This window comes from Manis pentadactyla, chromosome 8, assembly GCF_030020395.1.
Source record: "Manis pentadactyla isolate mManPen7 chromosome 8, mManPen7.hap1, whole genome shotgun sequence".
Classification (NCBI taxonomy): domain Eukaryota; kingdom Metazoa; phylum Chordata; class Mammalia; order Pholidota; family Manidae; genus Manis; species Manis pentadactyla.
This window is the reverse complement of record NC_080026.1, coordinates 60,152,671-60,168,758: the sequence shown is the minus strand read 5'-3', so window position 1 is coordinate 60,168,758 and position 16,088 is coordinate 60,152,671. Positions and strand designations below refer to the sequence as shown.

General features: G+C 41.1%; 1 protein-coding gene across 17 annotated transcripts in view; it reads right to left on the bottom strand.

The window, feature by feature from the left end:
* Positions 1-8,455, bottom strand: part of WASHC2A (WASH complex subunit 2A) — a 63,106-nt gene extending 54,651 nt beyond the window's left edge. For all 17 annotated transcript variants that reach the window (XM_057505785.1, XM_057505770.1, XM_057505768.1 and 14 more), the window contains exons 1-3: positions 8,330-8,455; positions 8,120-8,239; positions 7,195-7,359 (exon numbers count right to left, since the gene is read on the bottom strand). In XM_057505785.1, coding sequence (XP_057361768.1) covers positions 7,195-7,359; positions 8,120-8,239; positions 8,330-8,332 — 288 coding nt within the window. In that variant the 5' untranslated portion in view covers positions 8,333-8,455. The remainder of the gene's footprint in view (positions 1-7,194; positions 7,360-8,119; positions 8,240-8,329) is intronic.
* Between the last annotated feature and the right edge of the window lie 7,633 nt (positions 8,456-16,088).

Here is a 16,088-nt window from a genome sequence, read left to right as displayed (position 1 = left end):
TACTAGACTCCCCACTTCACCAAGTCCCCCCCCACATACCCCATTAGTCACTGACCATCAGCACAGTAAGATGCTGTAAAATCACTACTTGTCTTCTCTGTGTTGCACAGCCCTCCCTGTGCCCCCACCATTATACATGGTAATCGTAAGGTCCCCTTTCTTCTCCCCCCCATTCTCCCTCCCCACCCACCCTCCCCAGTCCCTTTCCCTTTGGTAACTGTTAGTCCTTTCTTGTATTCTGTGATTCTGCTACTGTTGTTCCTTCAGTTTTTCCTTTGTTCTTATATTCCACATATGAGTGAAATCATTTGGTACTTGTCTTTCTCAATTAACTCTACTTTTTGTACAGAATCCCGTTTACTTAATAAACTTCAAAGAATTACTTCAAAAAAAAAAAAAAAAACACTCCTGGACCAGATGGCTTCACCGCTGAATTTTGTCAGACATTTAGTGAATACCTAATACCCATCCTCCTTAAAGTTTTCCAAGAGTAGAAGAGGGAATACTTCCAAACTCATTCTATGAGGCCAGCATCACTCTAACACCAAAACCAGGCAAAGACACCACCAAATAAGAAAATTACAGACCAATATCCCTGATGAACATAGATGCAAAAATACTCATCAAAATATTAGCAAACCAAATTCAAAAATACATCAAAAAGATCATCCATCATGATCAACTGGGATATATTCCAGGGATGCAAAGATGGTACAACATTCAAAAATCCATCAACATCATGCACCACATCAAGAAAAAGGACAAAAACCACACGATTCGCTCCATAGATGATGAAAAAGCGTTCAACAAAATTCAACATCCATTCATGATAAAAACTCTCAACAAAATGTATGTAAAGGGAAAGTACCTCAACATAATAAAGGCCATATATGACAAACTCACAACCAACATCATACTAAACAGCAAGAAGCTGAAAGCTTTTCACCTAACATTGGAAACAAGACAGAGATGCCCACTCTCCCCACTTTTATTCAACATAGTACTGGAGGTCCTAGCCATGACAATCAGACAACACAAAGAAATAAAAGGCATCCAGATTATCAAGGAAGAAGTTAAACTGTCCCTGTTTCCAGATGACATGATATTGCACAGAAAGAACCCTAAAGAATCCACTCCAAAACTACTAGATCTAATATCTGAATTCAGGAAAGTTGCAGGATACAAAATTAATACACAGAAATCTGTGGCATTCCTATACATTAACAATGAACTAGCAGAGAAAGAAATCAGGAAAACAATTCCATTCACAGTTGCACCAAAAAGAGTAAAATACCTAGGAATAAACCTAACCAAGGAAGTGAAAGACCTATACTCTGAAAACCACAAGACACTCATGCGAGAAATTAAAGAAGATACCAATAAATGGAAACACATCCCATGCCCATGGATAGGAAGAATTAATATTGTCAAATAGCCATCCTGCCTAAAGCAATCTACAGATTCAATGCAATCCCTACCAAAATACCAACAGCATTCTTCAACAAACCAGTGAAAATCGTTCTAAAATTCATATCGAACTACAAAAGACCCCAAATAGCCAAAGCAATTCTGAGAAGGAAGAATAAAGCTGGGGGGATTATGCTCCCAAACTTCAAGCTCTACTAATAAGCCACAGTAATCAAGACTATTTGGTACCGGCACAAGAACAGAACCACAGACCAGTGGAACAGACTAGAGAGCCCTGATACAAACCCAAACAGATATGGTCAATTAATAGATGATAAAGGAGCCATGGACACACAATAGGGAAATGACAGCCTCTTCAACAGCTGGTGTTGGCAAAACTGGACAGCTACTTGCAAGAGAATGAAACTGTATTGTTTAACCCCATACACAAAAGTAAACTCGAAATGGATCAAAGACCTGAATGTAAGTCATGAAACCATAAAACTCCTATAAGACAACATAGGCAAAAATCTCCTGAATATAAGCATGAGCAACTTCTTCCTGAAAGCTTCTCCTCGAGCAAGGGAAACAAAAGCAAAAATGAACTCATGGGACTACATCAAACTAAAACGTTTCCGTATGGCAAAGGATACCATCAACAGAACAAAAAGGCATCCTACAGTATGGGAGAATATATTTGTAAATGACATATCCAACAAAGGGTTAACACCCAAAATATATAAAGAACTCACCCGCCTCAATACCCAAAAAGCAAATAACCTGATTAAAAAATGGGCAGAGGATATGAAGATACAGTTCTCCAAAGAAGAAATTCAGATGGCCAACAGACACATGAAAAGATGCTCCACATCACTAATCATCAGGGAAATGCAAATTAAAACCACAATGAGATATCACCTCACACCAGTAAGGATGGCCAGCATCAAAAAGACTAAGAAAAACAAATGCTGGCGAGGATGTGGAGAAAGGGGAACCCTCCTACACTGCCGGTGAGAATGGAGGCTAGTTCAACCATTGTGGAAAGCAATATGGAGGTTCCTCAAAAAACTAAAAATAGAAATACCATTTGACCCTGGAATCCCACTCCTTGGAATTTACCCAAAGAATACAACTTCTCAGATTCAAAAAGACATATGCACCCCTATGTTTATCGCAGCACTTTTTACAATAGCCAAGGTATGGAAGCAACCTAAGTGTCCATCAGTAGATGAGAGGATAAAGATGTGGTACATATACACAATGGAGTACTATTCAGCCATAAGAAAGAAACAAATCCTACCATTTGCAACTACATGGATGGAGCTGGAGGACATAATGCTCAGTGAAATAAGCCAGGTGGAGAAAGACAAGTGCCAAATGATTTCCCTCATTTGTGGAGTATAACAACGAAGCAAAACTGAAGGAACAAAATAGCAGCAGACTCAGAGGCTCCAAGAAGGAACTAGTGGTTACCAAAGGGTAGGGGTGTGGGAGTACGGGTGGGGACAGAGGGAGAAGGGGATTGAGGGGTATTATGATTAGTACACATGGTGTGGGGGATCATGGGGAAAACTGTAGCACAGAGAAGGCAAATAGTGAATCTGTGGCTTCTTACTACACTGATGGACAGTGACTGCACTCGGGTATGGGTGGGGACTTGATAATATGGGTAAATGTAGTAACCACATTGTTTTTTCATGTGAAACCTTCATAAGAGTGTATATCAATAATACCTTAATGAAAACAAATTAATTAAAAAAGAAGGAAAAGAAATAAACAAGTTTCTCCCAAAAAAAGAAGAATTCAGAAACATTGTGCCTTGGGACATAGAACACTTAGTAGCTTAGAGATCTTGGCTCAGAAATGTCCATAATAAGTCAGAGTGGTCATACAATTCAGACAGCTCCTAACTTCACACCCTGGACACAGACTCCGACTCCCAAACAGATCAGAGATCTCACATCCTGGAGACACACCCTAAATCAATCAGAGGGCTCACACTCTAGAATAAAAGTGGTCCCAATTAAAAAAAAAAAAAGAACACACATAAACACATATACACCCATACACACAGTCAGTGAGAAGGGAAAAACACAAAACGCAACCCCTACCTCAGCCTACACAACACACACTCCTACACAGCCATACAGATGTATCCACTCTAGGCAGGAAGAATAAAAAGGCAGAGATACAAAGGAACCCTCACCCAAAATGTGTAGAGTTGAGGCAAAAATAAAAATAGGGAGTTGGTTCCTTTGATGCAAATATGGCAAATTATTAAAATCTGTTAATGCAGGGTGATGTGTATTATTAGCATTTGTGGCTATTACCCATTTTTTCATAAATATTAAAGGATTGTTAAATTATGATAGTCATACAATGGAATTAAGAATAAGTTCACAAGTCTTAAAGATGTGTTAAAATACTTATAAGCTAATATTACAATGAGACCTACAAATATATATATATATATATATATATATATATATAGAGAGAGAGAGAGAGAGAGAGAGAGAGAGAGAGAGAGAGAGAGATGTATGGGGTGGGGAAAGATAAGGTTAACGTCAAAAAAAAGAAAGACTAGAAAGAAAGACATAGGCCAAAACATTCAATGGTTGGGGTGCTGTAATTACAACTGACTTTCTGTAGTTTTGTCTGTTTTACACTTTCATACTTTTTATCTATGTCAATCCTTCCTACAAAGAGTGTTCATTACTTTTTTAATAAGAAAGGAAAAACTGAAAGCCCAATGTCTGCAAGGCACTCAGACTACACACCAAAAAGATGTTAGCCCTCCTGCTAGCATCTGAAATTTCCGATGCTGCTTCTTTTTCCAGGTTTTTTTCCTAATGGTTGTATAAAGATGAAAAATTTGGAGTGTGATTTTTAAAGACAAGAACAAAAAAGTATTTATCTTAAAATTGAGACTTCTAGACATAGCAGCTACCAAGGTCACCTTAGACTTTAAATAGCAAGACCATTTCACCTAAAAGGTTGAACTTCACACTGAAGTGTAAACAGCACCAACACCCTACTTTTTTTCCTGCCCACCTTTAAAAACTGCCTTATATCACATCAGCAGCCTACAGCTGGAAAAGTCAAACAGGACATCAAAGAAACCAACGAATACATGAATCCCCTGGGATCTTTCAAGGGTGACTTGGACAATGTATCTCAAGTACTCAGTACCCAGCAGATAATCAACCCTAAATTCCTTTGCCCTTAACAGGCTGAACTTCACGTGTTTTTTGGTAATTTTAAAATCAGGTAGTTATTCCCAGAATTGTGAACAATCTTTGGTATTTCCCCTCAAAGGATATTTTTCCTCATTTAGGGAGACTGGATAAGAGGGGAAGGTAGGGAACTGGAGAAAAAAGGACTAGAAGCCAGGGACTTCTAAACAGATTATATACAGCCCTGGCTCTTTTCATCTGTTTTCTCATTACTTCATCCAAATACTCACTGAGGCTTGTGCCGAGCCCAAGGAAAACAACATTTAACAAAAATATGGGGCTTGATTTAGCAGGGGAGTTTGATGCATCAAATCACATAAAAAAATGTAGACTTATAATTATGGGATGTGCTACTAATGAAGACATTAACCAGGTCACAATGTTTCAGGTCAAAATTGCTAAATTAACAGATTAATGAAGCTTTAAGAATTGTACTCCTTTCTGATGACATATTTATGCACTAGCCACTGTTAACTAGCCTTTCTCCCCCTTCAGAGTCCTCTCTTGAGCCTTTACTAAAGGTACTAATTTCTGTTGCCCTAGAAAGTCCTGATTGCTCTTCAGTTTCACAATTCTGTAATGCAGTTTGCAACCTGGTAGCTACTCCAGGTTAATTACAAAAATCCAGAAACCTGACTTTGAATTTCTTTCCAATAAACCGCCATGAAACAAACGGCACCATCATTCAAGCCAGAAGTAATACATGAATGAGTACCAGTGACAGGGTTTGAGGAAAACACATAAAAAGCCAAATCACTGCCATATGTATTTCCAGTATGTAGATTTTTTCAGAATTTTATTAAGCATTAGCTGTACTGTTATCATCATGCTCTGCCACAAATGAATGAAAAGAACATGTAATGGCATAATGAGGCCTTGGAAGCAGATAAATTTGCCAATGACAACAGGCCCATCTAGAGTGGAATTCTGGCTGCAGGTGGAAGGAGAAGAGGCATAAGGGGCTGGAGAGATGGATGAAAAACGGAATCCAAGAAGTGAACAGAAATAAAGAACCATTACAAAAAAGAAAAAAGAGAAAGAGAAAGAAAAAAAGAAAAAAAAGGAAAAAAAAGATTAAGAAAAACAAAAAAAAACCCACAAAAACTAAATCATGGAAAACTCAGAATCTAAGAAAACTTGGCCAAAAAAGAACTGTTGAAGAAAAAAAAAGGCCTAAAGGCTGTGATTCAGAAAGAGAAGTTTGTAATCCCCACTCACCCCCATTGTCAAAGATCAATCAGGTATCAATCCAGTACCAATGGGATACAGGCACATCAGGTACAAAAGAAGCCTCCCAATTCTATTCCTTGCCCAATCTAGAGCTGCAATACTGACTACAGAGAAGAGCTGGGCACCTAATTCAGCAAGAAAAGGTACAGAATGAGAGCAACAAGTGTATTTAAGAGGACACCAAATTCAGCTTGGTGAAAAACTGCTGGGGCTGCATCTATCAGTAGAGGTGAGTCCTGTAAACTTCCTCTTCTAGTAAGAAAGATGCTCAGGACCAAGCATGGACATTCTGTACAATCAGAAAATAACTACAGAGTTTACTAGAATTCTCATTTTATTTTAAACTTCTAAGACCTTTATTAAGATCTTTATTTCACACATAGCCCCTAAAAAAGCTATTAGCAGTAGCATTTCAACCCAAACTACTAAAAAATGCACAATGATGCATAAGATACCTACATGACAGTATTTGATCTTAATCCTGATTCTTGGGCTTTTTACAACCTTCCATTTTCAAAACCTTTCCTATTACTGTACACCTAACAATCTCAGTAGATAGCCTACTTTAACAAAATCATCCTTGTACAAATTAAGTAATGCTGATAGTCAGTCACCCTATGAGAAATACAGATCAACTTAAGTTTCCACTCCATCCTCATCTCTTAATAGCCTCTTCACTCACCGAGCTCCAGCCACACTTGAGCCCTTTCTATTATTATAGTGTAACAGAAAACTGTAATCTTCTCTAAGAAAAGGCTCTAATTTATGTTTTACCAGGGCCTAGCATGTTGAAATTCAATATACAGACAAAAATTACACACAGGTTAAAGCTCAATAATTGTTTAAGGATGAGTCTGTATCAGATTTGGCCATAACAACAAAATATTAATGAGAATATTTCAAGTAAACATATATGCCTTTAATATAATTTATCATAACATAGGGACACAGTGACTGCAGCCACATGCTGGTGTCCAAAGGATTAAAGCAGGTGTATGGCTTTCCTTACAGAACGTGCACAAGGGTTGTTTGAGTGCCACACAGTTCAGCAAAACTGCTGACTATTCTCAAAACTAAGGGAAAGACTAGAATATGAGGAAATTTCATTATTAAACTTTTTAAAAGCTTGGCAAAAAAAATTTTTCTTCACTTTAGTGATTTTAAAAAACAGATTAACCCTACAGAAAGAAGATTCAATTACCAACAACCCCTGTATCTATCAAAATTTGGGAGGGACCCTAATAATAGATTACATAGTATCACAATGACTCCTGCTCCTGGAAAAAAGTATTACGTGTAAGTTCGATGTAACTAAGTAACTCACGTTTTCAATGAACTGGGTATTAGACAGCATAAGGAAGTCATTGAAGACATTATGTAGGCGACAATCTGTGGCTTTAGTTTCCCGAATTAGTCCATCCACTTGTTTCTTGATTTCATGGGTCCTAGAGATAGTCTGCTGTGAGAATTCCTGCAGAAACTGTAGTAGCTATTTAAAAAATAAATGTACAGTAGTATCAGTATTTTATGCATCTATTACGTGTCAAAACAAGAACCCATTCCCTTTCACCTCTGTGTGTTTACGCGTGTTGGAATGTGAAAGGGATGCTAAGTTTTGACAGTACTAAAACCAAACAATTGAAAGACATCAAGAAAGCTCATCAAAACAGTGGCAAGGAGTCAACAAGCACTTGCTATTTTATTTCCGGAGGAATTTTCAAGTCCTTTTTGGTTGTCACTGTACAGGGATCACAAAGGGTAAAATAAACTGCCACTCTGATCCAGAAAGTGCTATTCATATGGGACTTAAGAATCACAGTTCTGAGCGTCTTGGGTTCTTGCCCTGAGGAGTACCATACAAGGATATCAACACACTGACGCCTCTACCCCCGACTCAGTCCAGGTCCCAACTTGGAACCGCCTCACCAGTGCCACAGTCATCCCCCGGCGCGGCGGAAACCTATCTGCCCCGTTCAGGTGCATCGCTAAGAACCCCAAACCTGGCAAAGAACTCCGCGTCTGGGCAGCAGGCAGAGTGGGGGCGCTCAGCGGCTACGGTCAGCCCCACGCCCTGGTGCCAAGAGACCGCCACAGTGGAGTTTTCGAGGGAGAGAAGGGATGCGTTAAGATCAGAAGCAGCGGGGCGCACTGGATGTTGAGGGAATCAAGGCTCCATCCTCCAGCTCGCAGGCCGGGTGCCATCCCAGGCGGTCTGCCCTCCCCTCCCGTCCCTGGGGCCAGACTCTCACGCCCGCGTCGGCCGCCAGCGACCAGCTCTGGCTGCTTCTGCGGATCTCCTCCACCGACCAGGGCCGCTCCCACACGGGCTCCGACGCCGGTGTCCTCTCCTGGCCGGGGGTTATCCCGTTCTGCAGCGAAAAGGACGAGAAGAGGGGCTGAGCCTCAAAGAGGCCATAGCCCTGAGCCACCCCCGCCAGACCGCGGCGCGCCCTCCTCACCATTCCCGCGGTGAGGCTCCGCCGACGCGCGCGGGGACCGCACCCTCCCACACACGCAGATTTCCGGAAGCCGAGCTCCAAGCAGGTTAGGCTCAGCACGTGACCTAAACTCACGAGAACTCATACTCACGTGACCGGGCTTGTGGCGCAGCCGGAAGGAAGCTGCTGCCTCCGCTGGGGACGGGAGGTAGGCGGCATGCAAGATGAGTTGGCGAAGCTGGAGAAAGGAAGGCTTCGGACGCAAGGGGGCGCTGGAGGGGTGGGGTCGGTCCGGTCACACGTCACTGAAGAGCGCAGATGACTGCGCCGTGGTCAGCCTTTGGAGCACACAGCCAGCCCCGCGCGTCCCGAGGAGCGCAAAGGGCACTTGTGGAACCAGTCGGGCTTTAGACGTCGGCGATGTGGCAGGAGGAAAGCATTTCCCAGGGATTCAAGTCCAGACTTCTCATACGGCGGGCAAAAACCCTGTAATCTGATCCCTTCCTGCAAATGCGTCAACTCTCCCAGCTCCCCACTATGCTCAATGATCAGCTAGTTTATCTCACACTTCCTTGAAGTTCCTTCTGCTGAGTCCCTCTTGTGCTATTTCAACTTACTTTTTAAAGTAAAGATCCTAATTTCGTCCCATGCTTTTGTGCCCAAGACCAAGTTATCGAACCTCCCTGCGCTTTCCTCAGTGAAAAATAAATAAATTATCCGCAGGGATGTGATATTAAATGTAATAATATTTGTATAACAGCTAGCACGGTGCCTCCCATACCATGGGCATTCAACAGATCTGACCACTTCTGTGCCATTTGTCCAACTCTCGGACTTTCTTGTTTTTGCCTCTATCACCACAAAACTCCCTTGATTATCCCCAGTATAGTTTATGTGCCCCTCAGTTACTTTCTATATGTTTCATATGTAATACCAAAGGATTACCTTGTATTGTCATTTACTTAGGTATCTTGTCTCCCCTTTAATAATAGCAAACATTTATGAAGTGCTCAGTATTTCCCATTTTATTTAAATCCTATTTCTCACAGTGACCCTAGGAGGTAGGTACTATTATTCCCATGTTGTAGTTGAGGAAACTGAGGCACAAAAAGATAAGTAACTTCAGAGGAGGATAACTAAGGTTAGACAGTCAGCAAAGACGCAGAACCAAGAACCGGCACAGTTAGCCGTTATGTTACAGTGAAGCTAGTCTTCCTTTCGTAAGGGAACTACATTTTTCAGTTGCCATCTACCAACCGCCTAGTAATCATTTTTAAAAATACAGTATAGGGAATATAGTAAAAAATATTATAATAACTGTATACGGAGAGAAGGTAACTACCCTTACAATGGTGAGTACTTAGTAGTGTAATTGTTGAATAACTATGTTGTACACCTGAAACTAATAAAATATTGTATGTCAACTATGTCAACTACATTTCAATAAAAAAATTTTTAATTTTAAAAATAAAATCACTTCACAAAAATAAATAATTTTAAAATTAAAAAAATAAAATGTATGCAACTATGGATAATGACATTGTCCAAAAATGTAGTTTAAAGTTCTGCATAGGAGTATCTCCTAAAGGTGCAGTTAAAATGACAAAAAACATTCAGCAATAGTTACTCATAAGAATTTATATATTCATACATAAATTTATTTTTCAAATCAACATGTTGACATCCCACTATTAAAAAAAACCCAAATCCAAAAACTTCAGAATTTGATCAGGAAATTTGAGGTGAACGAGTTATCAAGTTATCTAACATCATCATGGGCAACTTCGGTAGCTGTGTGAATGACCTTGGCTTCAAGGTGCTTTAACAACCTTAATCTATATCCCACTTCTCAAAGTTCCTCATCACCTGCACCTGGATCTTACCTGAAACTTTCTTACTTCTAAATCTATAGAGAAGCCTCTTAAACTTTCAGATCTGTCTCTTTTTCCCTAGTCTGTTCTCAACTAACCCAAGCCTCAGTCTCTTAATGCCCCCTTTCCCCCCTTTCCACTCTTTTAGCTTTATTTCCTTGCCTGTGCTGCCTAGAACCCATGATTTAGCCTTCAGCTTCCTTGATAGCCCTTTAATATCCTCACTTTATGTTTTGACACATACTCTCCACCAGCTCCTAACTTTAAATCAGTCCAACTATGCCCTTTCTCCTTTTCTGCACCTAAGTTCCTGAAAGAAATAACCACAAATTCATATTCTGCAAATTTGGCTGGACCTTCAGCACTGATTAGCAATCTTTTAACTTATCCTTGATCTTTATACTTATCCTTGATCAGCTTCCTTCTATAACTTCATCACATTTTTCAAGCTATCCAACCCACCTGCCTCTGTGAAAGAAAACAGGCTTCCTCTTCTCACCTAGTACCTAAAGGGTTTCTGTGTGTACACTTACTATATCTCACACAGTTCTTTATTTGCACAAAACAGAATTTGACTGGAAACCCAAACAAAATACAATTTTTTGTAAAGATAGTACAAAGCTTACAGAACTTAAGGAACAGCTAAGCAGGCAGGTTTTGGGAAGAGCATAACTAGAGAAACTCAGGACGTCCTTTGAGCCACTGTCATCAGAATGACTCAGCTCTTACCATTTGCCTTCGTGTTTCTCCTTTCAAGTTTCAAATTCCTAAGATAAATAGAATCTAACTGGCATTCTTAGGTTACATTCCCACTCCTCTAATTAGTACTTCTACCAAGACTACACAGAATGGAAAGAAGTGTGTCTCCAAACATACATTTGGGACTGTTAACCAAAAGCAGTGAAAAGCAATGCAGAGCAAACAGAAACAACAGGCTCTGTGCTCTCTCAACCCCTTTCTTCCAGTCTGGTAAAGCAATCCCTGCTCTTGCCCAGGACTGATAACCGTGCTCTTGACAGAACCCCTCCTGCCTCCCCTGGGATGGTGCCGTCTTGAACTCCCCTTCCTGTGGTTTAATCCTGCTTTCTTTACTGGCATTTCTCCCACAGACCTTTTCAAGCGTTTTACAGTCATGTCTTCTATTGAAGTTGTTCACATTAGAGAATTCTTGCACTGCCATAACCATGCCTGACAATACATAAAAGTCTACACATCTTATAATATATAAAACTTAAATTCATGTGCATTTTGAAAAGTTCACAATCTTTTAAATAGTTACAAGGGTTGGAATTTTAAATCGGCGGTATGTCTTTAGATTTTTGATACTGTAAGACATTAAGTGATACTTCCACATATTTATCTCAGTTTCTCTCTCAATAATATGATCTGAAACAAGATTTTGCCAGAAAAGATGCATATTTGCCGGGAACCATGCTGCTCAAGCTGTGTAGCAAAGCTCAAGTTAGAAGAAGACCCCCATAAGGCAGAGGCCTTCGCAGCTGGCTCCCTCTATCACCCACTTTGATTTTGTTATTTTCCATTATACTATTGGCTTTGTTTTTACTTGCATTGTTGCCAAAGACTAAGCTAACCTTTGCTAAGCAGCACAGAAATGATGAGAACATAAACTTCTCAAAAGCTTTTCAGAACAGTGCTCCTGAAGAATAGAACACGCAGGGCCAAATAGCGATCTTAGCATAAAGTATAGAAACTTGCTGTTATTTAGTCAAACATTGACCACCCCATTTCCACTGAGAAGCCCCCCTTGTTTACAATGCAAGTAAAACTAGTGATGGAAAGCTTTATAGAAATAGAGTCATGAGAAAATATTGAATAGAATAACCCTGTTGACACTTAATTTATCATCTCATGTTTTCTTCCCTCTACTACTTCTATAGTTTGTTTTTCTTCTTTCCTAATCACAGCGCTTTACTAGAATTTGTGCCTCACCTTTACTAGAATTTGTGCCTCATATGTGAAATTACCAAGTACCATATTCCAGGAAGTAAAGATACCTCAAAACAAGTGCTGGGCATAGAAGCCACGGAGCATAAATCTGCAAAGAAGTAAAAAACTAACCTTTTCAAAGAGTATTACTTCTCTCTCACTTACCAGCTTTACATCTCCCTGTATGGCCCCGTAAGATGGCTGGTTAGCCAGAGACGGGTAAGATTCCTCAAGAGAGGAACAACCTAAGACAGGCACAGTCGCAGGGGGGCCATCAGGTGAGAAAAAGGGGGCCAACAGAGGTGAGGCTTAGAACCTCACCCCCCCAGTTTTGAGAGAAATCTTCTACACCTGTGGATGTTTTGTTGCCCTTGTTCAGCTTGGATTAAGACTTAGTATGTAGGCACAAACCTGATCATCTACACATGCCTTCTTACAGTTCTAAATCATGCTTTCTATCTATATCTTGCATTTACCTACTACATTAACATTTTATTAGATTCACATATAAAGTATAAAAACCAGAGAGGGGCGGAAGATGGCGGCGTGAGTATTGCAGCGGAAATCTCCTCCCAAAACAACATATATCTATGAAAATATAACAAAGACAACCCTTCCTAGAATAAAGACCAGAGGACACAGGACAATATCCAGACCACATCCGCACCTGAGAGAACTCAGCGCCTCGCGAAGGGGGTAAGATACAAGCCCCGGACCTGCGGGAGCCGAGCACCCCTCCCCCCAGCTCCCGGCGGGAGAAGAGCAGGCAGAGCAGCAGGGAGACGGAGCCCAGGACTGCCGAACACCCAGCCCCAGCCATCCGGGCCAGAGTGCAGGGCGCTCGATACTAGGAAAACAGGGCAGCAAGAACAGTGAGCAGGCACTGGAGGCTGGGCGACAGAGGACATAAGAAAAGCGCGCGACCATTTTTTTTTGCTTTTTTGCTGTTTGTTTCGGCGAGCGCTTTTTGGAAGTCTTAAAGGGATAGGGACCCCAATACTAGGGAAACAGGGCAGAAAGACCGACCGGTGAGCAGAGGCCTGAGGCTGGCACCGGAGAATAAAGAAAAACGAACGACCACCTTTTTTTTTAATTAAAAAAATTTTTTTTCTTTTTTTTTTGGTGGGCGTTGTTTTGTTTTGGCGGGTGCTTTTTGGAAGTCTTAAAGGGGCAGGGCGGGTCACTTAATTCAGAGGTAGGGAATCCAGGATCTCTGGGCACCCTAACCCCTGGGCTGCAGGGAGCAGGGAGGCCCCTTACGGAGATAAATAGCCTCCCAGCAGCTCCTGCTCCAACGCGACTCCACCATTTTGGAGTAGCTGCCCGAGCTAGGCCACGCCCACAGCAACAGCGGAGATTAACTCCATAGCAGCCGGGCAGGAAGCAGAAACCCTGTCTGCGCGCAGCTGTGCAGCACAAGCCACTAGAGGTCGCTGTTATCCCAGGAGAGGAGGGCCACAAACCAACAAGAAAGGAAGTCCTTCCAGCCGTCACTCGTCCCAGTTCTGCAGACTATTCCTATCACCATGAAAAGGCAAAGCTACAGGCAGACAAAGATCACAGAGACAACACCAGAGAAGGAGACAGACCTAACCAGTCTTCCTGACAAAGAATTCAAAATAAGAATCATAAACATGCTGACAGAGATGCAGAGAAATACGCAAGAGAAATGGGATGAAGTCCGGAAGGAGATCACAGATGCCAGAAAGGAGATCGCAGAAATGAAACAAACTCTGGAAGGGTTTATAAGCAGAATGGATAGAATGCAAGAGGCCATTGATGGAATTGAAATCAGAGAACAGGAACGCATAGAAGCTGGCATAGAGAGAGACAAAAGGATCTCCAGGAATGAAACAATATTAAGAGAACTGTGTGACCAATCCAAAAGGAACAATATCCATATTATAGGGGTCCCAGAAGAAGAAGAGAGAGGAAAAGAGATGGAAAGTATCTTAGAAGAAATAATTGCTGAAAACTTCCCCACACTGGGGGAGGAAGTAATCGAACAGACCACGGAAATACACAGAACCCCAACAGAAAGTATCCAAGAAGGGCAACACCAAGACACATAATAATTAAAATGGCAAAGATCAAGGACAAGGAAAGAGTGTTAAAGGCAGCTAGAGAGAAAAAGGTCACCTATAAAGGGAAACCCATCAGGCTAACGTCAGATTTCTCAACAGAAACCCTACAGGCCAGAAGAGAATGGCATGATATATTTAATACAATGAAACAGAAGGGCCTTGAACCAAGGATACTGTATCCAGCACGACTATCATTCAAATATGACGGTGGGATTAAACAATTCCCAGACAAACAAAAGCTGAGGGAATTTGCTTTCCACAAACCACCTCTACAGAACATCTTACAGGGACTGCTCTAGATGGGAGCACTCCTAGAAGGAGCACAGCACAAAACACCCAACATATGAAGAATCGAGGAGAAGGAACAAGAAGGGAGAGAAGAAAAGAATCTCCAGACAGTGTATATAACAGCTCAATAAGCGAGCTAAGTTAGGCAGTAAGATACTAAAGAGGCTAACCTTGAACCTTTGGTAACCACGAATTTAAAGCCTGCAATGGCAATAAGTACATATCTTTCAATAGTCACCCTAAATGTTAATGGGTTGAATGCACCAATCAAAAGACACAGAGTAACAGAATGGATAAAAAAGAAAGACCCATCTATATTCTGCTTACAAGAAACTCACCTCAGCCATAAGAAAAGGGCAAATCCAATCATTTACAGCAACATGGATGGAGCTGGAGGGTATTATGCTCAGTGAAACAAGCCAAGTGGAGAAAGAGAAATACCAAATGATTTCACTTATCTGTGGAATATAAGAACAAAGGAAAAACTGAAGGAACAAAACAGCACCAGAATCACAGAACTCAACAATGGACTAACAGGTACCAAAGGGAAAGGGACTGGGGAGGATGGGTGGGTAGGGAGGGATAAGGGGGGGAGAAGTAGGGGGGTATTAAGATTAGCATGCATGAGGGGGTGGGAGAAAGAGGAGGGCTGTACAACACAGAGAAGGCAAGTAGTGATTCTACAACATTTTGCTATGCTGATGGACAGTGACTGTAAAGGGGTTTATAGGGGAGACCTGGTATAGGGGAGAGCCTAGTAAACATAATATTCGTCATGTAAGTGTAGATTAGTGATACCAAAAACAAAGCAAAAAAAAAAAAAGGGGCAGTTCCTGTTTGGTAACCTCCAACGAGTTCTACACAAGGGTATAAAGGGAATATAAAAGTGTAGGCAAAGGGTCTGTTTGTGTTTATACAGAGGATCAAAGCCTAATTGGGCTACCCCGAAAATGAACTAAGATACGATATGAAAAAGAACTTCCAACATCTGCACTCTCTGGAAGACTCATGCCAGAAGATGATCATCAAAAAACCCCAACAAAGATCCACGCACTGCTACAGCTGTAGATGCACTCATCCCACCAGTTCCTGGACTTGCCATGGGAATGAGGAAGGAGATATCTAAGCTGGCCTGTGCATACAGTAAAACAACAAATTTGACTGGATTTATACTGTTGGAACTCAACCAAGAATTTGGAGAAGTGCAAATTGTAGCGCTCCAAACTCTTACAACTACAGACTATTTACTGTTAAAAGAACATATGGCATGTGAACAGTCCCCAGGAATGGGTTGTTTTAATTTGTCTGATTTCTCTCAGACTGTTCAAGTTCAGTTGGACAATATCCACCATATCATAGATAAGTTTTCACAAATGCCTAAGGTGCCTAACTGGTTTTCTTGGTTTCACTGGAGATGGCTGGTAATTACAGATATGCTTTGGTTATGTAACTATACTCCTATTATGTTAATGTGTGTGCTCAATTTAAGTAGTAGCTTAAAACCTATATATGCTGAACTTACTCTACAAGAAGATTTGTCAAAGAAATAATCAATCTTCCCATGTTTTCTTCCACCTGCTACTTCTATAG